This window comes from Miscanthus floridulus, chromosome 1 (assembly GCF_019320115.1).
Source record: "Miscanthus floridulus cultivar M001 chromosome 1, ASM1932011v1, whole genome shotgun sequence".
Taxonomy (NCBI): domain Eukaryota; kingdom Viridiplantae; phylum Streptophyta; class Magnoliopsida; order Poales; family Poaceae; genus Miscanthus; species Miscanthus floridulus.
This window is the reverse complement of record NC_089580.1, coordinates 3,956,210-3,982,092: the sequence shown is the minus strand read 5'-3', so window position 1 is coordinate 3,982,092 and position 25,883 is coordinate 3,956,210. Positions and strand designations below refer to the sequence as shown.

The 25,883-nt window shown below is 48.1% G+C and overlaps 1 protein-coding gene across 4 annotated transcripts; it reads right to left on the bottom strand.

The window, feature by feature from the left end:
- Window positions 1–7,938: 7,938 nt before the first annotated feature.
- LOC136500268 (exocyst complex component SEC3A-like) lies at window positions 7,939–25,363 on the bottom strand. Of its 4 annotated transcripts, none has more exons than XM_066495945.1 (25): window positions 25,058–25,362; window positions 23,822–23,898; window positions 23,361–23,441; window positions 23,191–23,258; window positions 22,974–23,076; window positions 21,732–21,889; window positions 21,138–21,255; window positions 20,862–20,966; window positions 19,887–19,988; window positions 19,672–19,809; window positions 19,185–19,313; window positions 19,019–19,099; window positions 18,847–18,921; window positions 12,267–12,440; window positions 12,033–12,180; window positions 11,883–11,947; window positions 11,504–11,674; window positions 11,321–11,400; window positions 10,355–10,436; window positions 9,763–9,860; window positions 9,509–9,617; window positions 9,357–9,425; window positions 8,794–8,859; window positions 8,465–8,554; window positions 7,939–8,355 (listed from the first exon to the last, which is right to left on the bottom strand). In XM_066495945.1, exons 1-25 carry the CDS (start codon window positions 25,227–25,229, stop codon window positions 8,245–8,247), a joined length of 2,670 nt encoding a protein of 889 aa, XP_066352042.1. In that variant the 5' UTR covers window positions 25,230–25,362; the 3' UTR covers window positions 7,939–8,244. The 4 variants fall into 4 exon arrangements, 2 of the variants coding, with proteins under 2 accessions (XP_066352042.1, XP_066353037.1); XR_010770401.1 differs by having other exon boundaries at window positions 8,297–8,355; window positions 8,465–8,615; window positions 25,058–25,363; XR_010770172.1 differs by having other exon boundaries at window positions 8,318–8,355; window positions 8,700–8,859; window positions 25,058–25,363.
- Between the last annotated feature and the right edge of the window lie 520 nt (window positions 25,364–25,883).

Below are 25,883 nucleotides of genomic sequence, written 5' to 3'. Positions count from 1 at the left end.
TTCTTTTCTATTATATGATCATCCATTCATCCAGTCTCATTCATTCATTTATCCATTCATCCATTCTCATTCACTCACTCATTCATTCATTCATTCATACATTCATGCCGTACACCCAAGCATTGCATATGCAATTGCTGCATCACAACGCTTTGCATCATGTCACAAAGCGGTAGTCGTCTCATTCGATATGAGCGGCGACCGACCGAGATTTGAAGGCCGCCCCACAAAGGGCTTGATGCCACCTCACGTCAAACAGAGCTAGGGGAGAAAAACCAAGATGAGCCCCAGGGGCCTTACTTGACCTCGCTCAGAAGTGGATAGGGACATCTCAACCTTTCTTGTTTGATTCTAACCTCGAGCCAAGCCCATAGAATCTCCATTGAGGAGAGGCCAACGGGCCACCTGAGCCTATTGAACGGCTCGGGCATCTGCCAGGAGGTGGGTTCAGAAGTAGTGGAATGCCATATGAGAGCTCTACCAACCCCGTCAGTGGATGACGGACCTGGATTCCACTCGAACATGTCTGTTAGCAAGCTCACCAAGCATGATACTCGAGCCATCGAGATAAGTATTGTTAGCTCAGCCCCTCTAGTTGTGAAAACAGAGGATGGGGTGACGCATAAAACTTGGCCGACCCCTACCAAACCCCATGGGGCTCGGGATGCCCGACTCTAAATCAGAAGACTAAGGTTCGAAGGCTAGCCCGCGGAGGGCCCAAGGATGCCTCACGTCAAACAAGAGCTAGGGGAGAAAACATAGATGAGCCCCTGCGGCCACATCTCAATCTTCTTGTTCGATCCTAGCCTCTAGATGAGCCCATAGAATCCCCATTGAGGGGGCATCTGTTGGAAGGCGGGTTAAAGAGTAGCGGGATGCCACACAAGGGCTTTGCCAACCCCATCACGAATGATGTAACTAGATTATGCTCGAACATACCTATTAGCGAGCTCACCGAACACGTCACTAGAGCCATCGAGGCAAGGGACGATTAGCTCAACCTCCCTGGTTGTGGAAACCATGGATGGGGCGACAATCATGAAGACAAGCCGACCCTCGACTAAACCCTTGCTATGCATGGGGGCTCGAGGAAGGTTAGACTCACAGGGAGGGGGTACGCGCAAATACAAAAGATGCTTTCTCCTACTAGCATCGCTATCTTCTCCTCGATTTTCAGTGACATCCGACCCCAGCAATGGCAAGGGGTCGGATCTCACTCGGGGGCTAATAAAGGTATGAATACACCTTTTCTGAAATAGTCGCCGTGTCAGACCTCTTCCTCATGTTAAGCCAAGTGGCAAGGTTTGTAGAAACAAACAACTGAGCATCCCTGGTCGGACTGCAAAAAGCCTATGCCTCGGTGGCTACGCTGTCTTTTCTCACCAGCATGATCAAAGTTCTGCTCTTACACCTCTGGCCCTATGATCTTAACGAACGGAAGGGTCAAAATACGTGAGCCCCTTTTTCGCATACAAAAAGGGAGGAAAACAAGTTCAATCAAGCAAAACAAAATGACAAAATTGTTTTTACGATACAAAAGGGTCGGCACTTGTCCTTTGATTATAATAAATGATCATCCGACCTATTCAACTAACTACCCCCTCTAGAGGAGAACTATGTCTTCAATTCTATTCGCCAGGTCCTGTGAGAGAGGAGCCACCACCGTCTCTATCTCATCCAGCTCATGGGCTTCGTAGCTAGGAGCGAAGCTGAGGCTCATCGTCTCCAAGTCAATGATGTCCACATAATGAGAGCAGGCAATTGCAAAGGCTTAGTTGATCCCGGTGTGAAGGGCGTTCATTTCAAGTTGGTGCACTCGCGTCGTCATCTCGACAACACAGGCCATGAGCAAACTGGTCCCCTCCAACTGCACCACCTCTAGGTCATCGCAGACCACTCTAAGGGCGGCGCTTAGGATACCAAGCTCGTCGCTCTCCGCTAGAAGGTTCCTCCTTGCCTCGGTGCGCTCCATGGCTAGGCCGGTAGAGATGTCCCCGGCCTCCAGCCTCTGGGTTGTAGCGGTTCTAAGCTTAGACTGGAAGGAGCCAATCCTCTGTTGCGCCTCGTCGCACTCTTTGATGTCCTGGTTGTGCTCCTCATGGGTCACGCCATGCTCCGAGCGGAGCCTCCCTATGTTTTGGAGTAGCTCTTCTCGCTCCTTGCGCAGTCAGGCGACCGCCTCGGCATCCAGACTTGCCCTTCGCTACAGGGTTGCGAGCTTCTCCTCGGCTACTAGCTTCAGCTCCCACTCATTCTCAGCATCGGCTAGAAGGTCAAGGATCCACTAGCAGGTCTCAGCATCCCTCTAAAGCAGCTCATCCTGCTCCCTCCTGACTCTAGCGACCTCCTCCTCATCTTGCCACACCCTCACTAATAGGGCCTCAAACGCCCTCTCGTTCTCCTCCTCATGCCGACGGGCCTCAGCCTCCCACAGTCAAAGACTGTCCGCCTCCTCAGCAAGGGGAGTCAACTCAGCCACCCTCTATTCGGTGGCAACAAGCTAGGCAGTCACATCCCCATGCAACCATGCCTCTTTAACAAGATGGTCCCAGTTCTCCTTCTGCTCATGAAGGAACCAGGATTTCCAACGGATGCGGGTGATAAGGGACTAAAAAAAGATAAATGTTAGAGCACAAAAATACGTGAAGAAAGAAGAAGGTGATAGGCAAGGCCAAGTGAATACCCAGCCAGTGGGAATGATGACTTCATGTAGGATGCCCCTGGCATGGTCCAAGGCTTTTAGCACATTCATGATCCCCTCGTCGAGACTCTCCTGCTCCATGCTCTCAGTGGCATCGTCGAGGGTGAAGAGTGTCGACGTCGGGTCTTGCGGATTCATCCACCGGAACAGGGGCTCATCCCACGTGGGCGAGTGGCTGCCCCCCGAGGTTAGGGCCAGGGACCATTCCCCGTCAGTCCTCTCCACCACTGCCACAACGTCTAGGGAAACCTCAGCCGCGTCCCCCTCCATCTGGCCCACATCGGGCGCCGTCACTTCGGCCACCGGTGGCACAGATCATGCCGCTTCCTTGGGCACCACCACGGTTGCATCCGACTGTGTCTCACCTGTCACAATCACTACCACCTCTACTTGCATCGGTGGGGCCTCGACCGGCGGCGTCACGCTCGATGTGGTCGGTACCAAAAGCGCGATCGGCAGCTTCGTCCGCCCCATCGGTGGCAGCGGAATCACCTCCGTCGCCGGCTGCTCAATGACCTTCAAGGGCGTTCCTTTAGCCCCGACGCCCACTTGTACCACCGAGGGCACGGGTGCCACCATGAGTGGCACCTCATCGGCTAGCGACGCAGTCGCATCAGCGCCGTTCCCACCTAAAATAGGTGCGACATCAGCTGATGGTTGCCGCCTCACTTGAAGGGCGACACTTTTTTTGGCACCAGCGCCAAAAGATTGTGTCGCCTCAAGATGCTGTGAGAAAGAAAGGCGTGAGTCACGGTGAAAACAGAGAAAAATAGAGAAAACAGGGGAATTGGTGACTTACATCAGCGTTGTTGGGCGATGGATACGTTTGGGGGTGAACCCCCAGACCCCTGTTTTGCCTCATCAGGGCACGACCATTTTGAGCCCTTCCCCTGCTCCTGGGCAAGGGGCTCGCTTCCCTTGCATCTGGGGGCGCGGCGGCAGAGCTAGCCTCCTCCAAATCCTCTTCTTGTCCTTCTTGTCCTTCTCTGGTACACCCCACTTCCTCCACAAGTTCAGGACCTCTTCGACTAGGCGTCCAGTGAACTCTAGTAGGGGGCGGCTACATCGTTCTTGAGATAGAACCAATGCGAATGCCACCCCTTGTTGGAGGTTGGCAAACACATTGGTGGGTATTCACCAACCCGTTTGTTCTGGAGTTGGATGCTGGCGCATCCCATCGATGTGTCTAGCTCTAACTTCTCCTGCTTCTTCTAAAGGGTGATGGTGAAGAAGTACCACCACAGATCAAAGTGGGGACTGATCCTAGGAATTGATCACATAGGGCGATGAATGCCGCCATGTGCTGGATTCCATTGGGATTGAGGTGCTGCAACTCGATTTGGTAGTAGTGCAGCAACCCCTAGAGAAATTTGTGAGCAGGGGTAGCAAACCCCCTCTCATGGAAGTGCACGAATGAGACGACATAGCCATCGAGCGGCAACGGCACATCCTCCTTGTCAAGTAGCCGCCACTTCTAAACAGCGGTCCGCGCGTAGAGAAGACTACGGCAGACAACGCCCTCCATGCGTTGGAGGGGGATATCAGAGCGGCACCATGGCTCCATTGAAAGATGCTGGTGGGTGGATGCGAACTCAATGGCGGCTAAGACGCGGATGCGGGGAGCTTAGGCGATTGGCGGCAGAGGTTGTAGATGTGAAGGCAAGGAGGCAAAGTATGAAACCCTAGGGGTGAACCCTTTGGTTTTATAGAAGCGACAGATGCAAGGAAACCAACCGTCCACCTAGATCTTCGTGCCTGCCATAATCCACCACAACATCACGCTGTGCGATATGCGCACGCAATCCCTATCCTTTCCTTTAGGAAACTCGCTGGACGTTTTGCTTTCTCGGGTGGACCAGGACTCGCTATGAGTAAGAGGAATACGGATCAAAAAATGCATCTACAACCTGTCTAGACCTAGGAGTTCGACGGTTGGCCCATCAATGGGTCCAACAGCCACTTCAAGCGCCCCTACAATTAGGGATGAAAAGGGATGGGCCCCGCAATCGGCCAGCGCCCAGGCGCATGAAGCGCCACGGGCACCCCAGCCCATAATTGAGTCTCAGCCAGGCTGACCTTGGCCAGATCCCCACGAACAGGATGCCGGGACCCCAACCGAACTATCCAGCTAACGAACCACCAAATCTTACGACCATACCCGCGAAGGGTCCGACCTCGGCAAAAAGGAATCACCGTCTCCAGGACACGCCGTGGGTGACAATACAAGGCCAGGGCCTTCAGAGTCCCCTATTTTGGAAAAACCTTCGAAGGAGTACTCTACTCCTCCGCAGGCTCAGGGGCTACACCCACTAGGTGCGCTCACGCGCAACCGCTGGCAAGTCAAAAAATCCCCCAGGCGATTCCACTCGAATCGTCCGGGGGCTCGGGGGCTACTATCGGGGACCAATACTAAGGTACCCAAATAGGAGGAGCTAATGACCATCAACATTGATTCGTCCACGCGATCAAGAGTGTGACTACACCGCTTGCCAGGTCCCGCCTCGTCCGGCCATCGAGGCGGTGGGCCCTGCCTCGTCTGACCCCCAAGGGTTGGCTCTGCCTCAATGGGCGCTGCAGCTATGGGCCCTGTCTCGCCTGACCCCCAAGGGTTGGCTCTGCCTCGGTGGACTCCCGAGGGATGGCGCCACCTCGCCCGACCCTCGAGGGCTGGCTCCGCCTCGCCCGATGTCTGAGGGTTGGCTTCGTCTCGCCCGACCCTCGAGGGATGGCTCTGCCTCGCCCAACGTCTAAGGGCTAGCTCCGCCTCGCCAGATGTATGAGGACTAGCTCCGCCTCGCCTGACATCTGAGGGTTGGCTCTACCTCGCCCGACGTCTGAGGGCTGGGTCCGCCTCGCTCGACGTCTGCACGTGACTCCTTCATAACGACGCACGCAGATAAGGCAGGGCACTCAAGTCAACCATAATACCGAGGACCATACCCTGCATGTCTGTAGGAAAGTATCGTTAGGCCATGCCAGAAGGGTGCTTTGCGATCTTCCAGGCATGTTAGAGCCCAAACAGTGTTGTAGGCACCGATATTTGCCTTACAGTGTTGTGGGCGCCGTCATTTGCCCTCGGGCATAGATCCTTACGAAAGCTCACGACAACCACTACGGTCCAGTAGGAAACTCACATCATCCACAGTAACGGACGTGCGGTCACTGTGTTGCCTACTTCCTGTATGGCCGTTGATCAACACCCTGGTCCGCCGCGCTGCCCGCTAGGACGAGATGGGACATGACAACTCGCTGACAATGCCAGGACATGGCATCGTCAGCAGATAGATGCCCAGCGTAGCCCTGTCGGGGTCAGCGAACATGCGCCCGATGTGGAGCTATCCCTGTCACCGCCTGCCATGTCAGCGGGGCCCGCACAGAGGAAAAGGAAGACCCGACGTCCTTGAAGAACTTCCTTTGCCTCTGGTTTTCCTCTTTTCTCCCATCTGTAATCTCAGCTCCCTCTTGGTCTATAAAAGAGAAAGCAGGGCACCCCACTAAGGGGATCGATTCACCGCATCACATATCACACCACATCACAGCAGAACCATTAGCATCAAACCTCGAACACATAGCTGAGCAGCGACCTAGCTCTTGGCATCTATTCGATCTTTCCATCAGAGACTTGGGACATGTTCCTCTCTCGGCCTTTTATAACCCCTACTATAAACTTTTCAGTGCTAATAACACGAGCAGCAGCCACGAACTGGACGTAGGGACATTCTGCCCGAACCAGTATAAATCTTGTAACTTTTTAGCATACCATCCGGGCCAGACGCGCAAGAACACAAATTTACTCGTTGGTGTTTACTCGAAACACCGACAAGCGTCTCCAATAGTCTAGCTTAGAGCTAGTTGAATCAATAATCCCTAATTAGTGTAAAAAGCAAGAGACTATCATAGACTCAAGAGATAGTCTTGCACATTTCATGATGCATCCCTCTGTCACGGCATGATGTTCAGAGATACATGTGGTCTCTTTCCTTGTCAACTTAGATTTATCAGCTATGTTAGCTCATACCGTTAGAGACGTTTTTAGAGGCAGACATGTTATACTCCCTCCGTCCATAAAAGGATACAATTTTTCACTTTTTGAGGAGTCATGCAATTTAAAATTTGACCAAAGTTATATTAAAAAGTACTAACATTTATAAAATTAAGAAAATATATTTTCGTAGTAAATTTAGTTATAGATATAAATGTTAACAATATATTCCTATAAACTTGGTTTAAATTAAACTACTTTGACCGGCACAAATCTGTTAGGTATGTTAGGTATATATGAAAAAAAGAAAAGAAAAATTGGCCAAAGTCCATGCCGCGACTCGCGAATTGGTACAGTAGTACTGATAAGCCCGGATGGATCTCCATTCTCAATTTTTCTCATCGATCTGAAAACCGAGGACACGCGCACCACATGGGTGGGCAGAAATGTAAATTCCAGGGATGCTCCTAACCCTAGGTTCGAGCTATAAATCAACAACAGAGCTTTCCAGGAAGGCATGGCAGTCCAGTCAGCATTCGCGTCCGCCGCCAGCACTCTTCTCTGCAACAGCTGAACAGCTTGAGCCCCCTCTCCAATTTTTCCGTCTGGTTTGTTCGTCTCTGCTTGCGCCTTCCTCTTTCCGTTGCGAACTTGATCCTCTCGATTCGATCTGAGAGACACCAATCAATGACGAGTATTTGTCTGAGACGAGAGGAATCTGTCTCGGATCTTGAATCTCTCTCCCCTTATTTGTATGAATTCTTTTGTGATTTGAAGGGGTGCGTGTATTCTTCGATGATCTGTTTCATTGAGCTTGCTCAATCTGAAATAGGAGTATTTTCTGATATTTCTATTTGCTTGTTGATTTTATCTTCTTTAATACTTGCGAGGAGGTAGAGCGGCCCTGATGCAGCAGTGATAGTAAAAGAATGACTCTTACGATCATGAGGTTCTTGCTTCAGCAGAGCACGGACCCTGATTACTTTCAAGCACTGTTGAGCTGCATCTCGCTCTTCTTTCCTCGCCTGATGCAATTTTTCCCTAAAAAAACACCCTTTTATTTCTGTGTTCTTGTTTCGATACCAGAGATGCTCAATTTCTAAGCTAGAAACCCACAACATATGAGACCACATTACGAACTCGAGACCAACATGTGATAGCTTACTTCAGCTGAACACCGAAAGTAGCAATGAACCCTCAAAACACAGGAAACAGAACAAACTTGAACAAGACACAGCCTGTTTAACCGTGAATGGAATGGCAATTGGACAATGGCAGTGTAAAAATGAACACGTTCTTTCAGGTACGTTGGGTTGCATTGGACAATCTACAGGCAGTACCTGTTCAAGTACAATCTGAGGCTTGATGCGACACCGGAACACGTATAATTAGGGAAAGCATGCCACGTTCACTTCTATACAGAGGAATACAGAGGGCATACACATACACACATACACACATAACCCAAAAAGGCCTAACACAAGTGAGTGCAAAATTCAATGAAATGAATGGAATACATAGCTATTTCTCGGTGAAATAATACATGGTCCTGTACTTGTATCTAAAAACTAGCAAGGACTTCTTTCATTTCGTTGACCGACATGATCGGCTCATTCCCATATATCCGTGTTACCATCTGAACAAAGCTCTCGTATTTGTCCAAAAATTCCTTCTGCAAGTGTTGAGCAGATTACACAATCAGCTTAAATGTTCGTCTGAAGCAAAATGGGGACAGTACTGAACTAAACATCCATAATAATAGGCCGGTCAAAGTGGCTAACCTTGCACTTGTCCCACAGGGAAGGAAACAACTCATCAGAGGTCAGCGTCTTCTGCAACCTCCTGTACATGGCGCCAATCGACTTATCAATCTGCACGGTTTTACATTGTGTGAATTCACAAGGTCACCATGGGATGATGACACACCAGCCTCTTGATCAAACAAAATAATAGGGCATTAAAATGCTGTAATTTAGAAGACAATAATTCTGTAGCCCCACAAGGAAATATGCTCACAGCTTATGGCAAGAAGTGACAACTGCCACCCTACTTTGTAAAAAGCTCTGGAGTACAACTGATTCATGAAGCATATATGGGCCACCCTACTTACCCCAGATAAGCTGGATTTCAGTACCCTCCTTAGGTCAGTTTTTGACAACCCCAGCTGAAACGGGATCTGAGAATTTTGACAAAAAAAAAATGTTAGACGGATTAATAGAAAAATGAATATTCAAAGTTCATTTATTGCCACTTCCCAATCATGAAGAATACATGCAAACCACTAGAACGTGTAATGGAGGACTGACATCATGCCCCCGACACAGTATCAATCCATTTTGGGATTGCCGTCAAGGCATCAACTCAAAGTACACAATCGGATAATGTGGTAGACCGGAAATACACTACAATATACTCCCTCCATCCCAAAATATCTGTCGTTTTCGTTTCCCGAGAAACAACTTTGACAAAATATATATTAAAAAATATTAATATTTATGGTACATAATTGGTATCATTGGAAAGATCTTAGAATCTAGTTTTTTAATAAATTTATTTGGAGATACAAATGTTGCATGCATTTTTTACAAATCGAGTCAAACTTTCGGCACGGAAACCAAAAGCAACAGATAATTTGGGACAGAGGGAGTATATCATATAATAAAGTTGGCTCACCTCCTCAGCAGCAATGGTGTATGTCAATTCTTCAACTTTCCGATTGAATTGAAATAACCTCTCAAATTGCTGCCAAAGGTCCAAAAGAAATCTTAGATCTGTCAGAGAGAGATACAATATACCCACAAGCAAGTTTGAATATGTTTACATACAAGATAAATGAGTGAGCTGATATGGCGAGTGCAAGCTACTTCATATGATTCACTGGCTTGATGGTAGAACTTTGCAAGCGTTGGCACAACGTTAGCCAAGTCATAAAGACTGCATCAAACATAATATATTGTTAGTTTTGTACACCTACCTATGTATTGAAGAATGAAAAGGCAAGGATGTATATAAGTGAAAGATCATATGCTCAACCATAGGACAAGCCCAAGTTAAGGAAAGATGAAAGAAGAAACATAACCTGTTCTGGAAAGCAGCATAATTCTCAATCAGCACAATATCAGCAGTTTTAGGATCACTCTGTGCAATTTTCTCCAAAGTTGCGAACATTGTGCTAACCTATTCCATAATATGGAAAGCGGTTTAGCCATATGGTGAAAAATAGAAGTACTCAGCTTACAAAATAATCTATAAAATACAGCAACCAAGTAAAATAGAAATCTTGCAACAATGCAAAATCTTAGGACAAGATCTTCCTTGACTCTAAACTGACTAATGGCAACGCTATGCCATGTATCTCTAAAATCTAAATTACATTCCCATTGGATATAGAAAGTAGAACTTAGGATAGTGCAATGGAAGAAATTTGTAAATACTTGTGTATATTTTCAGAGGGTAATCTGTTCACTGAAGACACCTTTCAATGGCACCTATAAAGCCATGGAGTCTACTAGTGTTGATAGGCGAGCAAACATCAATGAAACAACCCAAAGTATACCACATGCCATATGCTCATATACAGTACTACTAACATAAATTTATGAACTAAATCTGCAACATATGTAATACCAAGAATGCAAACGAGTGCAAGATTGCAAGGGAATGAAACTCACTAGCTTTGTGTATGCTTTATCAATTAAATCCCTGGACTGCCCTTGAATATACTGTTCCATCCGTGATGCAAGGACAGCAAATCTATATGAAACACAGAACAGTCAGATCTTGGTCTCTGTTTGCTACTTCTGAAAAGACTCTCGAGATATTAAAAAAAAAAGTCACAGTACACCCTGCAATAAGCACAATTTTCTCCATAGTGCTCTTGTTATCTTGAAGCAGTACTTTATCATATAATCACCACTGCCAAGAATAAGAGCACCGGAGTCTTGCTGCTTATTGCCAGTTTTTACGTTTTTGGGTAAGAGCTGAGCATAGGCAAAACATATGTGAGAACCTGCTGAGTCATGCCAATTTTATCCTATGTTGTTTTCACAGGGAATATAATGCTATAGACAATGTGTTACCACATTTAAACAAGGTTTTGCAAAGTACCAATGAGAATTGAGAACATTTTAACATGTATGTTCCTATGAATATTATGAGCTATTATGTATCTTAATGAAATCCAAAATAATTCTAGGAATTTGGTCTAAGTGTAACTAAATTAAAATTTAATAAATAATAATGCCAGACTAGGATTTAATAAGACAATAAACAAAAGGTGAGCCAACATGCATGGAATGTTTAATAAGCATTTCTGTATCAGAAAGTACTCCCTCCTTTTGTTTATACAAGGCATATTAGGATTTGAAATTGTCAAACTTCATAAATTTTCATTACCAACTAGTCAATGATATGCATGCTTAGTTTATGAAGTTTATACCAATAGACTACGACACTGATTTTGTAGTAATTAATGAGGCATTATATGAGAAATTGATGGTCAAAGTACACTTCGAAAAACTTCTTCAAATCCCAATATGCCTTATAAAAAGAACAGGGAGTAGTATTAAATTATAATACTAGGCGACTAGGCTGGAGTTACAAATAAGTCACAGTGCTAATGCATCCAGTACAAATACCTTGGAATGTAGGCTAGAATTCCAGTTTGCCGCACATTTCTTTCGTTACGCTCGATTTGATGGCACGCTTCGTCAATAAACTGAAACAAGAGAAGAAATAAAGATCTAAACAAGCAGTGGACACAAAGCCAGCCTGTAATGAATAGTTACACTGAGCAGCTTAGGCTCAGCAAGGGAACTAACCCGGCTGAACTGTACTGATATTCTTGATTCCAAGTCATCAAGTAGTTTGCGAACAAATCCTGCAGCATCAGCTTTCTGTCCAGAAAGGTAGCGCTCTGTAATCCCATGCATTGAGATGCAACGCAAGGGGTCAATTTTATACGCCCAATCTACGACCGCATAGAAGTCTTCCTGGAATAGAAGTGGAAAAACATTTCAGTCATTGAAGGAAGCTGCAGTACTGCACTATAATGTAGATATGAAGAAACAGAAGATTGCACATTTGACTTTAAATCAGAAGTACTTCATGTTTGTCCTATCAAAAAATATTCTTTTTTTACTCTTCTTTCCGTCAGTATGGAAGACCGAGGGTTGCAGTGTTCTATATCATGAAATATACCTGGATTCCATCAAGTAATTCTTGAAGAGCTTCATTCAATGTACCCAGTTCAGCAGAGGTACTATCTGGAAACAGGATAACAACACATAAGAAATAGAGCATTAACATTACATCCACGAAACACATATTAGTGGGTACAAGAAAAGATACCAGGTTTCAGATCGTTGCCATCTGGATCCATAAGACCCAGATCATCATCTGCATCATTTCCTCCAGATTTGCTCTTATTAGCATTAGGAGAACCAGCTGGAACAAGTGCAGGTACTTCAAAGCACATAAAATGTGCAAAAAAGGAACTCTGCAAAGGTAATAGTTATTAGTTTGTCTATCGAGTAAAAACAAAGATAGTCACGTAGCTACATTTAATGAAAGAAAAGGAGCAACCTCATCCACAAGAAGTGGGATAAATATTGTAAGCATCTTTGAGTATGCATCCGAGACTGTTGAAGTATCAGCACTGCTTCCATTATGACCAGAGCCGCCAGAACCTTCAAGCCAAACAGCAGGATTCTTGGGTGCTTTTGTACTTGCACGTAGTTCATTGGCAAATTCACGTGCCTGAACCAAATTAAACAGTAAATTCCAAATTGTGAATCCTTTAAAATCAAATAAAGAAGGCAAATGGATTGTAAACTAGTTATCCATTAAGCAGAGGACTCAAAACAAAAACAAAAAAAGAACTGTTAAATGTGAGATGAAACTGTTGCTAAACAAACTAGAACACAAGTGGAATTGGGCTGCCAGAGGGCAGCTTGGCCAACAGGCCGCTTGGATTGTATTGAATTGCAATGCCAACTTGGATACAAGAAGATGCTAACCACTGCATATATAGGCAAGTGGTGTACCTACTCCTTAGCATATTCTAACTGCATAAACCAGATGCTATGATTCCTACTTGGTTGCCAAGGCACCATGATCAACTTGGTTGCCAAGGAACCTGAAAATTACATGACAGTAAATAGTAAATAGCTATAGTAGGTAACTGGATACATTGAGGTTCAGCACTAGGCTATCACCCTCATTTCTCCCCCTTAGCCTTGTGCCCTGCCTTGGTGATGATCTGCTTCAAGCCAATTCTCCCCCTCATCTCTTCAAATTTGGCCCTGCCCAAAGATTTGGTGAGAATGTCTGCAAGCTGATCAGTAGTTGAGATGTGATCGGCCTTGATGCTTCCATCTTCCAGGCAGCTGCGGATGAAGTGGTATTTGATTCTTATGTGCTAGCTCCTCTCATAGAAGACTGGATTCTTGGCCAGAGCAAGCGCTGATTTGCTGTCCACCTTCAGCTCCACCACCTCGACATGTCTGCCGAGGAGCTCTGCTAGCAGCCTGGAGAGCCACAGAGCCTGGGTTGCAGCAATAGCTGGAGAGCGCCACCACCTTCTGCTTGATTGATTGCCAGCTGACCAAGCAATTGCCGAGGAAGAAGAGTGTTCCACTCGTGCTCTTGCTTGTGTCGATGTCGCCGGCGAGGTCGCTGTCGCAGTAGCCGACAAAGTGAGCGGAGACGGGCGCCTTGGTGAAGACTGTAGTCGAGCGTGCCAGCGACATAGCGGAGAATGCGCTTGACAGCTTGCTGGTGCTCCACCGTAGGCCGCTCCATGAACCGGCTAACGAAGCCGACGGCGAACGCTAGATCGGGGCGAGTGTGCACCAGGTAGCGCAGACTGCCGATGAGGCGCCGGTAGTGTGTGGGATCGACCTCCACCGCCGTGTTGTGCCTGCTAAGCCTCAGCCGATCCTCCATTGGAGTATGGGCAGGGTTGCAGCCAGCCATTCCGCCGAGCTCTAGAATCCTCTTAGCGTAATGTGTCTGTCGGAGGGTGATGCTGGTGGCATCTTGATGCACCACGACGCCGAGGTAGAAGCTGAGGAGGCCGAGGTCACTCATGTCGAAGGTCTTCTTCATCTGAGCCTTGAAGCCTCCACCTCTTGATCCTCTGCGCCAGTGATGATCAGGTCGTCGACGTAGACGCCGACGAGCAGGGCAGAGCGTCCACTGCCCCGCCGGTACATCGCCGCCTCGTGAGCACTTTGCTGGAAGCCCATCTCCTTGAGTGTGGCATCCAACTTGGCGTTCCAGGCGCGCGGAGCTTGCCGCAGGCCGTAGAGAGCCTTGCGGAGGCGGTAGACCTTCTCTTCTTCTCCGACGACGGCGAAGCCCGGTGGCTGCTGCACGTACGCATCCTCCTTGAGGTCGCCGTTGAGGACGGCCGATTTGACATCCATGTGATGGACGCGCCAGCCCTCTTGAGCCGCCAGCGCGAGGACCCTGACGGATTCCATGCGCGCCACCAGAGCGAACACGTCATCGTAGTCCACCCCCCCCCTTGCTGAACGAAGCCGCGCGCCACCAGTCTTGCCTTGTGCTTGATCACCGCGCCCAGCTCGTCCTTCTAGAGCTTGAACACCCATTTCAGGGTGATGGGCCGATGACCAGCAGGGAGCGGCACCAGCTCCCAAGTCCGGTTCTGCTCCACCGCCTTGAGCTCTTGCTCCATTGCCGCCCGCCATGCCGGATCATCCTTGGCCTCGGTGTAGTTGGCAGGCTCGCCGGCGTGTGTGAGGTGAAGCTCGGCGAAGAGGCATTGAGGCGGCGGAGGCGGAGGATGGTCGCCGATGATGTTCGTCATCGTGCGGTACCGCAGCGGCTCGTCGTAGTAGTAGGCCTCGAGTCTGTCTTCATCATCCTCCAAGGGAGTGGCAAACTCCACTTGGTCTCCAGCCACAGCTGCCGCCGTTGGTGATGCCGGTGAAGCGGTAGGAGCAGCAGGGGACGCTAGCAGTGGCGTTGGCGAAGCCGGCTGGGGTGTTGGAGGAGCGATTGCTGCTGATGTCCCTCCGTGCTCCCCTGGATTTGGTGACGGCGAGCGTGGTGCAGAGTGTGATGGCGCCGGCGATGTAGCTCCGTCCGCCACCGGAGAAGCACCTTGTGCTCCTCCGGCTCCTCTAGTCTTCCAGTACTCGACGATGAAGTCGCTCGCTGCTGCGGCTGCGCTGCAGGCGTCCGGGGTGGACCAATCCTAGCCGCGCCCCTCGTCGAAGATGACGTCGCGGCTGATCCTGACATGCAGCGTCGCAGGGTCTACGATGCGGTACGCCTTGGCTCCCTCCGCGTACCCGATGAAGACACCGGGCTTGCCGCGCTCATCCAACTTGCGGAGCTGCCCGAGATCCTTGGTGTAGGCGATGCAACCGAATGTCTTCAGGTGGCCGACCGCCGGCGTGCGCCCGTGCCAGGCCTCGTAGGGGGTCTTGCCCTGCAAGCTCCGCGTCGGTGAGCGATTGAGCGATGGACTACCGTCATCACCGCCTCCACCCAAAACTTGGCCAGCATCCTCCTCTGCTTCAGCAACGCCCGAGCCGTGGCCACCACGGTTTGGTTCCGGCGTTCCACCACGCCGTTCTGTTGCGGCAAGTGAGGCACTGAGAAGTGGCGTTGGATGCCCTCACCAGCACAGTAGTCGGTGTCTGCAGCAGCATCCTTGGACGGCAGCAGGACGGCCCACATGAAGCGGGACGCGTCGTCCACCATCAGGAGGAAGTAGCGCCGCCCTCCTGGAGTCGCCGGCGTCACGGGCCCGCAAAGGTCGCCGTGGATGAGCTCCAACTGCTTGTGCGCGCGGTACTGAGCCTGCTGAGGGAAGGGGCGTCGGCGCTGCTTCGTCATGACGCAAGTGTCGCAGACTTGCTCAGCGTGCTTGATCACCGGCATGCCGTGCACCATGGCCTGCTTGCCGAGCTGGTGCAGCGCCTCGAAGTGGAGGTGGCCTAACCGCTCGTGCCAGCGCCAAGCGTCGTCGTCCTTCCTCGCGGCGAGGCAGAGCGGCTTCGTGGCCTCAAGATGGAGAACGTAGAGGAGGTTGGGTCCGCGGTTCACCTTGACGAAGAGGCACCCGCGGCGATCCCAGATTCGAAGAACGCCCTTGTCGATCTCCACCTTGGACCCGCCTTCATCGAGCTGGCCGAGGCTCATGATGGAATTGCGCAGCGCCAAGATGAAGTAGACGCCATGCAGGACTCGGTGCTCGCCGGTCTTGGCTTGGAACACGATCTTGAGCCGACGCCTTGAATTTCCACCCTTGACGCGTCGCCGAACCGCATCGAGCCGCGAACAGAGGTGTCGAGGTCGGAGAAGAGCTCGCGACGACCGGTCATGTGGTGGGTAGCGCCCTTGTCGAGGTACCAGCCATCTATCTTGTCCTCGCCAGAGCCGGTGTTGAGGAACGCACGAGCCCGGGGTTCGTCGATGTCGAGGCTGGCATCGGCCTTGGAGCAGAGGATATCCTCCTCTGTTTCCAGTTCCAGGAAGCCGTGGGCGAGGAACAGAGTCGCCTCGTCATCATCCGCCTCTGCAAGATGCGTCGCACCGCCGTGCTCGTGTCAGGGCTGAGGATAGTCCTTCGCTCAGTGGCCGGCGCGGTGGCAGTTGAGGCAGGTGTCGTCGTGGTTCGTCTTGCGTTCGCCGTCGGCGCCACCAGCCTTCTCTCCTTGCCCGCCACCGCCACGGTCGCCACGCTCTCCCTTAGGCCTCTGCTTTCTGCCGCCGCGAGGTCGCCGACGGTGGTCGTTGGACGAGCTGGACGAACCGGAGCCGTCTCCTCCCTTCTTCTTCTTCTCCTTCTGCCGAGCGAGCCATTGCTCCTCGGTGTACATCAGCTTCCCGTTGACAGAGATGGGCTCGAACGGTGGTTCTTCCTCGAGATCGTCCACCGTTTTCAGCCTTCCGGCGACCTCCTCGATGGTGAGGTCCCGGAAGTCGAGGGTCTCGATCGCGATCTTCAGCTGGGCGTACTTCTTCGACGCCTGTCGTGTATCGATATCAGGGATACCCAAAGCAAGGAAGTTAGCTCCCACGCTGACTTCCCCGGATGGCTCGAGAGGTATTAAAAGGTCTCGCTCGACCCTAAGACTGCGGGTTCCGTCTCGCCCAAGGCCGCAGGCTTCGTCTCGCCCGACCTCGAGGCCGCGGGCTCCGTCTCGCCCGACCTCGAGGACGCGGTTTCTATCTCGTCCGACGGGGACCCATACCGCCGCCAACCACTACAGGTCCAAGCGTATGGGCCTGGGTCAAAACTCTGACGCCAGGGAAGAGGCTGGCACGCCTCAATGCAACCTGTGACCATGACGGGCCATACCTAGGGATTCACATCAAGAACAGTGTCGGGCGTGCCGGTGTTGTTCTGCCTAATCCTCGTACGTTCGCTGACAGGCGCGTCAGTTCACCACGACATCCGCCGGGACGGAGTGGAACGCCATGACCGGCAGATGACGCCTGCACATGGCACCAGTGACAAACAGGGCCACGACACAGAGCCGCCGCTGTTGACATATACAGGATCAGCGGGACCCGCATGAAGGAAAAGAACCCAGCAACCCTGGAAGCCTTCTTCTCTCCCGTTCTTCTCCTTTTCCTCCTCTGTAACCCGCACTTTCCCTTCGCCTATAAAAGGGGAAGCAGGGCGCCCCATGAAAAAGGGGGGATCTGGACACAAGAGCACGACACGAGCACACGGCTGAGCGGCAAGCGAGCTCTCAGCACCCGTTCACTCCTTCCACCAGAGACTTGGGATCCTCTCCCTCTCTCGCCTGTTTGTAACCCCTACTGCAAACCAAGTGCTGATAACACGAGCAGTAGCGAACTGGACGTAGGGACGTTCCGCCCGAACCAATATAAACCCTTGTGTCCTCCGAGCACACCATCCGAGCCAGACGCGCAAATACAAATTTACTCGTCGGTGGTCCGAAACCACTGACAACACCGGACGAAGAAGCTTCTCCACCGCAAGCTCCTCGTCGAGGTCCTTGTCGCCGTGGCGGGCTATCTGTTGCTTCAGCGCGGAGAGGCGGAGGGCGAAGTCCTCGACCTGCTCACCGGGATGAAAGGCGAGGTTCTCCCACTCCTTGCGCAGCCGTTGCAGCGTAGCGCGGCGGACGCGGTCGACAACGATGTGCGCTGCGGCGATGGGGTCCCACGCCTCCTTGGCCGTCGCCTTGTCCACGAGCGGAGCGCCCATCTCCGGTGGTACCCCAGCGATGATGGCCTCGAGCGCACGCCAGTCGTCGTGGTACGGAAGGTCGCCGTACTCGATGGCGTCCCAGAGCTGGCGCACCTGCATCTTCACCTTCATGAGCAGGCTCCACTCGTGGTAGTTGGTCTTGGTCAGCATCGGCCATGGTGTCCCCGTGCCGGAGTCCTTGTACACCGTCTGGACGGCCGCAGGTGACCCACGACGGCCTCCGCGTCCGCGACGGCGCTCTAGCGACGGTGACGAGATCCGGCGGCGCACTGGGCTCCGCGACGGCTCCCTGGGCTGCCTCTCCAACTTCGCGCGCAACGCGGCGGCCGTGTTGGTCGCTGCCTGCCTGGCCGCCTCGATCGCCTGCGCGGCTGCGGTCTCTACCGCGGCCAAGCGCTAAGCCCGATCGGCGCCAGGATTGACCACCGCTCCTCCGCCTGCATTGGCAACGGTGGCGGCTGCTGCTCTCAGGGCGCGCTCGCTGCAGGTGGACATGGCCTCTGCTCTCTCCTAACCTGGCTCTAGATACCAATTGTTGCTAAACAAACTAGAACACAAGTGGAATTGGGCTGCCAGAGGGCAGCTTGGCCAACAAGCCGCTTGGATTGTATTGAATTGCAATGCCAACTTGGATACAAGAAGATGCTAACCACTGCACATACAAACATGTGGTGTACCTACTACTTAGCATATTCTAACTGCATAAAGCAGATGCTATGATTCCTACTTGGTTGCCAAGGCACCATGATCAACTTGGTTGCCAAGGAACCTGAAAATTACATGACAGTTAATAGTAAAAAGCTATAGTAGGTAACTGGATACATTGAGGTTCAGCCCTAGGCTAACACCCTCAGAAACAAAACGTACGTATTTGAAATAGATAAACAGCAAGAAGTGAAATGTATGATATCATATTAAGAAAACATTCCATTATCCATATCTGACCTCTCGTCGTAGTAGTAAATTAAGGGAATGGCAGTATGCCTTCCTTAAGGGACCTAAGCAGCTCTTGTCCAGACTCTGCAGTAAATTAGCAGCAAGAAATGATACATGTGGCAATGGAGTAAAATATGTAATATCTAGGCAGATCCCTTGGCAAGATTAAGTCAATTATTACCTTTAAGTGCTGCAGAAGTCGGGCATATGTCCTGCATTTATACCTAAGGTCTGCATGATCAGGCCGCTTCAATTGTCCTCGCTGCTTTCAGTTAAAAGTGAACTCTGTAGGTCATCTCAAATGGTAAAGGGAATATTTACTTTCAAAAATGGAGCTATGAACAAACCTGTGAAAAGTAGCTTTTGTCACTAATCATGAAGTCTACCAAGCTGGAGAAGTAGTTCCGCAAAAACTCTGATGCTCGTCGAACAAAAGTTGTTTTCAGTTTCTCCAGTTCTGCCTTTTTCTCTCTAACCTGACAATATGTTATAAGTATTTTATCAGAGATGCACAGTTCTCAACTTTAAGCTACCACAGAGGAAAACTTAAATAGGGTTTATTAAGGAAACGGTGACACCCAAAGCATATTAAGCATAGTGGCTCTATGAAATACAACACTATTGATAGAAGCTCTTAAAATTTGTTCCTTATTCCTTAACCAGTACAGGTGGATGCCTTTACAAACAAGTTTTAACAATTTTATAATGTTATTCAATGTTCACAATGTCACAACTCTATAATGTTAACTATTATGTAATGTTAGCATGAATGCATGATCAATTCCATGCACTAGTAAATTGTAGCAGAAAACGAGAAAGATAAAGATAGCTCACAGCGCGCATGTTGACATAGCATGGGTCCAAATTAGGAACTTCAAGACTACGAATGGCCCCTGTCAACCATTCGCATGCCTCAACATTTTTCAGCATCCGTGACTCTTCAAATGAGCCTCCAGTTAATGATGCTGCAAACTGAATTGGGTATAAACAAATATAAATAAATATAAGACATTAATATAAGGAGATGAACATGTTTCTCTCCATCATACCTCCTGTGGAATCCGCAGACGCTCAAGCAATTTATCTAGCTCTTCCATAAGTCCTTTGTTATTTACAGACTGCATCTCCAAGCCGTTGTTACGTGATTCAATCTGCAAAATCAGTTAGCATTGGACCAGTTAAGTGAAGTTCTTTCTTATCAGCATCTAGAAGAATATGTCTTCTGCTAAAAATTGACTGCAGGATCACAAAAACAGGCACAAGATTTAATTTTTCAAAAAGCAAGTCCAAGAGGCCAGGACGACGCCAAAGGAAGAATCCTACCAAAATTCTGAAACTGATGATAACTAGCAAGCAAGGATTCAGGACCTTCAGCTTCCAAGTGAGTATTGAGTTGATTCAAAAGACCTTGTACCTCAGGTGCTAGTTACAACTACAGAACTAGTACAAGTTGCTAGTGTTGCTCAGCTTGGCAACTCGTCTTTTTCTTAAGCTTTTCTGAAACCAATAAAGCCAGCCAGATATGTTCTCAGAAGGGTCAGACAATTAGGCCAGAGGAGCTAGAATTCTGAATGCATGTGTAGTCATCACAGTAGCATAATATGATATGTGAAGCATAGCACGGGTGGTTAGATCCTTTGGGTTTTGACTGGTAAATAATGGGGTTTGATCTACAGAGGCGCAGAGGAATATTTTCAATTCCAAATTGTAAGTTGTTCTGGCTTTTCGAGATACATAACTGCTGCTATGCACCTAGATATAGGTTATGTCTAGATACACAGTAAAAGCTATATATCTAGAAAAGCCAGAACGACTTACAATTTGGACGGAGGGAGTATATCCCACTGCTTTTCCCTTATCAGTAAACTTCCCATACCTGATCAGGCCCACACTAATCCCGGTTTTTAGTCTGTCTGGTTTTCAACTTTTCATAGCTATGCTTCTAACAAGTAAATCAAATAAACTAGAGAAGTATATGTCCACTTCAAATCAGGCAGCTAACAAATAGAACTCCTAAAACATACCGATGCAATATCTTCTCTCATATGCCTCAGCTTCAGGTTGAAAATCCGTAACCACTCATCCATATCATCTACAGTTGCACTAGCAGCATCCAGACCATGCAAGACCTGAAAATCCAAGCAACTAGATCAGTCAATGGATAAGCTTCCATACCAAAAAGAAAAAATATTCACTCCAGAATAAAAGTGAGATGTGTAATGGCAGTCAGATGCTGTACTATATCATTATCAGTGCACAAAAGGTTAATACTACACCGCAAAGGAACATAGAAGCAATACCTCTTCTATTAAAGGCTCGCTTTCCAGTAATTGATATACATTTGCAGCCTCCAAAGCCACAAGCTCCTGCTTCAATCTCTCAGAGAACGCATCTGCTTCACCTATGCCCATAACATACCTGCATTACTTACACTGGTAAGTTTGTAGTGCTACCAAAAGCATTTCAGCAATAGTAAGCTCAGATGCGAGTGATATGCAAACTAATTACACGTGGGAACATTGGGGGGATCTTTGGGCAGTGAGATTTTGTATGAGTCTAGTCTGGTCCTTCTAGAGTTCTAGTGCACGTAATGTTGCCCCATGAGATTGATGAGGCACATGACCGAGTCCCCTGATGTTTCAACAGGTATTAACATGGAAAACACAGACCAGGACTAGGTTTAATCTCAACAGAATTAGGGATGAACTCCTTGTATATTAAAAAAAATGGCAGATAAAAATTTTAAAAACTACAAAATGAACTACTAGAATGATATAGGTGTACTGCTAAAAGAACTAATAGACTAAGAAATAGTTGTTGTATGCAGTTTTGGTAGTATTTTTGCAATAATTAGGGAGCAAATCTACGTACAATAAGATATAGCTTGTGCTTACGTGTCAAGAAGTGCCTCCATGTCTTCTTCCTCCTCCTTTGCTTGGGACACGAGATCATTTTCAACAGTTACTGTTACTTTCCTTTCGGTCTGAGTAGCAACTGATGTTTCTTGACCATCTTGGGTACTCACTTGATTATCTATGGTCAGTGTGTTTTCCTGAAAAGGATTCAGGTTCATTAGAAAAAAAAAATCCAGACAGCAATACATCAAGGGGGCATATCAAGCAAAACCATCATTTTGATGAAAATGAGAAGATCAAATTAGTGAGCACCAAATCGATGTGAAATATTGCCCCAAAAAAGAAATATCTGTAGAGCATATCAGGCCTTAATGTTTAAAGCTTAAACTAAAAATGAACTAGGCATTGCAGAAACGAGAAAGTTTCTATAAATAGTACTTCCTCCTTTTCTTAATGTAGGATTTGCGAAGTGCAAACTTTAACTCTGTATCTTCTCTATTTTCTTTAACTTGTATTCCTCGAATAAAAAAGAGTTCTGTTGGACAGTGACCCGGTCTTCAAAACATAACTTTGATCAGCAGTATCTATTACAATCTATTTACACAAAATAGAAAAAATATGGTATTGGGAGACTAGCTTTCAAGACAAATCTACTCATATCATTTTTCTGACATACAATCTTGATCTTCCAGAAGATGTCCACATACAAATTCAAAAAGTTTGACTCCATGCAACCAACATGCCACTTTAGTGATTAGAGAGACCAGATCCTCAAAGATGTCTCCTTTCTTTCTTCAAACAGAAATCAGTTTAAAACTCAAATTTTAAATGTTCGTAGCACAAATGTAACTACGTTAGGCTTGTAGTTGTAGGAGAAGGCTTTGTCTCTCCATTGTACATATTTTCTAAATGAAATGACACACAGCTCTCTTGTGTCCTTCGAGAAAAAAAAATGGTGTGTGATATTGTGGACTTCATTTGGAAATCTTGCAGAACTTTGCATGTTGCTTTAGTGGTGCTTAAACTAAATTGATAGAAAATTCTCAACAATATTATGGTTTTCACCAGATTTGTAATCAATAAAAATAATTAAAGTGTACATACTATAATCATCACTTGTAGGAACTAAGTTTATTCTCAATTTTAAAGTATTGTAGTTGAAGATAGACAGTTTGTGTCAAATTAGTTCCAAGAAATCACTGTGTAACATAGGTATTCTATTTATTAGAAGCAATGAAGGCAGAGAGAGAAGTCATGGATAGAAAAGGTTTTAATATGCACCTTTGCCCAAAGAGCTAGCTCCACAATATCAATTCCAACAACTTTCGGAAGATAACTGAGTATCTCCTTGCACATGTTCAGAATACAAAAAAGTAGACGGTTTCTGCAAAATATATAGCAAAGAATGAGATGTAAAGCAGAGGAGACAAAAGAAGATGGATAAAAGTAGCAGTCTAGCAGAGTCTAATACCACACAGCAAATTTTCTAGGCAACAACCTGTCATCAATGTTACGCATCGTCCATTGTGGTGGGGCAACACTCTGACTCCTAAGGTTATCAAATCCCTGCAGTCCGGACATAAAACATAAAGAGTTAGTAATGGATATAATCGATGTTTTCTTCAAATACTCCAAAAGAAGCATTACGAAAGATATCAAAGTACATACCAGAACAAATGTACAACCACTCGGATCATTGGAAATAACCTCAACCTTTGTTAGATGTTTCAGCTTGTAAAGTTTGGCTGGCTGAAATAGAAGGAAAAAAAAAAGGAGAAGACTAAGTTTCTCGCAGCCAAGTAAGCAGTAACCTTCACCAAGAGCCAGAGGGGAAAAAGAACTAGTGCAGTATTTTATTGATGCAGGGGTTATTACAATATGCAATGCTAGCTTGAGGTAGTGTTCATGATCATGATCATGCAATCAATCGTGAGGGATAGAAAACACAAGAAAGACAATAGTATATGTAATCATGTATGCAATGAAAATACATAGTGACCAAACAGTATTCCATCTTTCAACAACATCTATACCCTCATGAAAGTTTAAGGCACCAAACAAGATAACCCCATTCCTGTGATGTACTGGACAACTATTAGATAGCAAGATTGTCAGTACAGAAAACAAACCTCAAGCACTGCCCCAGATGAATACTTTAATACTCGGAGAAAAGCTTTGTTTGCCTCGCCTCTTGACGATTGTTTAACTGCATGAAGCTAAAATTGTTCAGTAGTTGTTGCAAGCATATGTCTTCTACACTAACACAGTTACTACCCTAGAGTGACATATTTATTAATAGATGCTTATCATATGGCACCCAAGCTATAGCTACTGAATAGAAATATTAGCAAACTGCCACTGGCCACAGTAATAAATCCAAAGTAAACCAAATCATGTATTGGGCAGATAAAATGACTGAAGCATGATCAAGGATCATCTTCAAGAGCCAACTCATTCCAATTAGACTCTGGCACTACATCATTAAGCTCAATTTCTCTTCAAACAATCAAGCGAATGACAACTGCATATAGATCACTGTTTCTTTCACCCAAAAAAAATCTTGGCTCAGCAAGCTAGGGATCTACTCATACGAATATGCAAATACAGCAAACAATGCCTCAGTAGTCAGTCAGTACAGAGAACAGCTGTCATCTGAACAAAGAGATCACTGTTGTTGCAACACTCGAAACCACCAGTTTCAGCTCATATGCTGAGCTCTCTCATAACAACGCCATTCTCAGCATGTAAGCTGGAACTGTACATCATCCCCTCTGGCCAACTGTGGTAGCTCCAGCTAACCTAAGAAGGACGTATCAAGCAGGTCCAGCACATCGACTTTGGCAGTTGGCAATTGCTCATCTTCTCTGTTCCTTAGTTGTTATAGTCAACCAATGTGTAAAGTTTAGGTTCCCTCATTTGCACTTTCTTGATCTAGAACTTTGCGAGGTAACAGCTATTAGGCAAGTTGTGTGCTCCTAAGCTATGCAAAGTGGATCCAGGTGTGGTGAATGTAGGCTACTCTTCGTGGTTTAGAGCTAGCGCCTAGTAGCTTGAGATAAGCAACACGGATCTCCTCGAGCCAACGACAAGTGTAAATAACAGCATGACGAATTGACGAGCAAGACTTGGATCCTTGTGGGGATCCAAGCGGCCCAGATCACGACCGTCCGGGCAAGAGTCGTGCTAGTGGCGATGAAGCAGCACGCCACCAATGAACTCCGTACAATCCTCTGAGGCAGGCACAGAATCCGCCCCAAGCTACCCAACTTGGTGCTCTCAGCAAGCCCACCCCTCGCTCGCAGCGCAGCACAGCAAACCGAAGCGGGGACAGAGGTGAGGCGAGGAGGGAGAGGGAGGGCACAGACCGGTGAGCGCGAGGACGCGGGGCTTGGCGAGCCTGCCAAGCTTCTCGAAGATGCCGCGGCCCTTGGCGACGCGGATGGAGAAGGCCACGTCCTCCCCGCGCGCGCCCGACGCCGCCACGGCCGCGGCGCACGCGCGCCGCAGCTCGGCGTCGTCCGCGCTCGACTTCGCCATGACGCCTCGAGCCCTCCGCCGCGTGTCCAGGCACCCCCGGGCTCGCCGCCGATCTGAGGAGGAGGGGGCGCGTGACGCGGTGAGGGGGATAGGTTGGTGGTGGGCGTGACGGTGGCGTCGTCTCACGGGAGGGGGAAGGGAAGGGATTAATCAGTCAAATCATTTTTCTTCGTACAGTAGTACCACCGGTAGTTGCGTGCGTGCTGCGGTTTACTTTTTACTGGGGTTTCCATTTTTACGGTTTTACCGGCGGCACTGGCGCGGGGGGCGAGGGAGACGAGCGGGGCGGGGTTGGGAGACTTGCGGTGGAACCGGAACCGGCTGCGAGGCGATCGGTCGGCGGTCGCTGGTAGAGACGTCGAGTCCGTGCGCGCTTCAGAACTGAAAGTAGGGCTGTCCGCTGTCCTGAAGGTGAAGGTTTTCTTTGCCGGTGGATAGAAAAGGGAAAAAAACGGAGGAGGTCACCAGCAGACGGGATTATATTATTTAGACTTAATTATTGTATGACTTATTATCAGAAAATTTTCTTCCATTAAAATAAAAATAATGAATGACTCAATTTCTCGAAAATATTGCACAATCCGTCTCCCAAACCATTCAATTCATATATATATTTAAATTTATACATATTTCTTCTTATCTATTAAGGAGTGA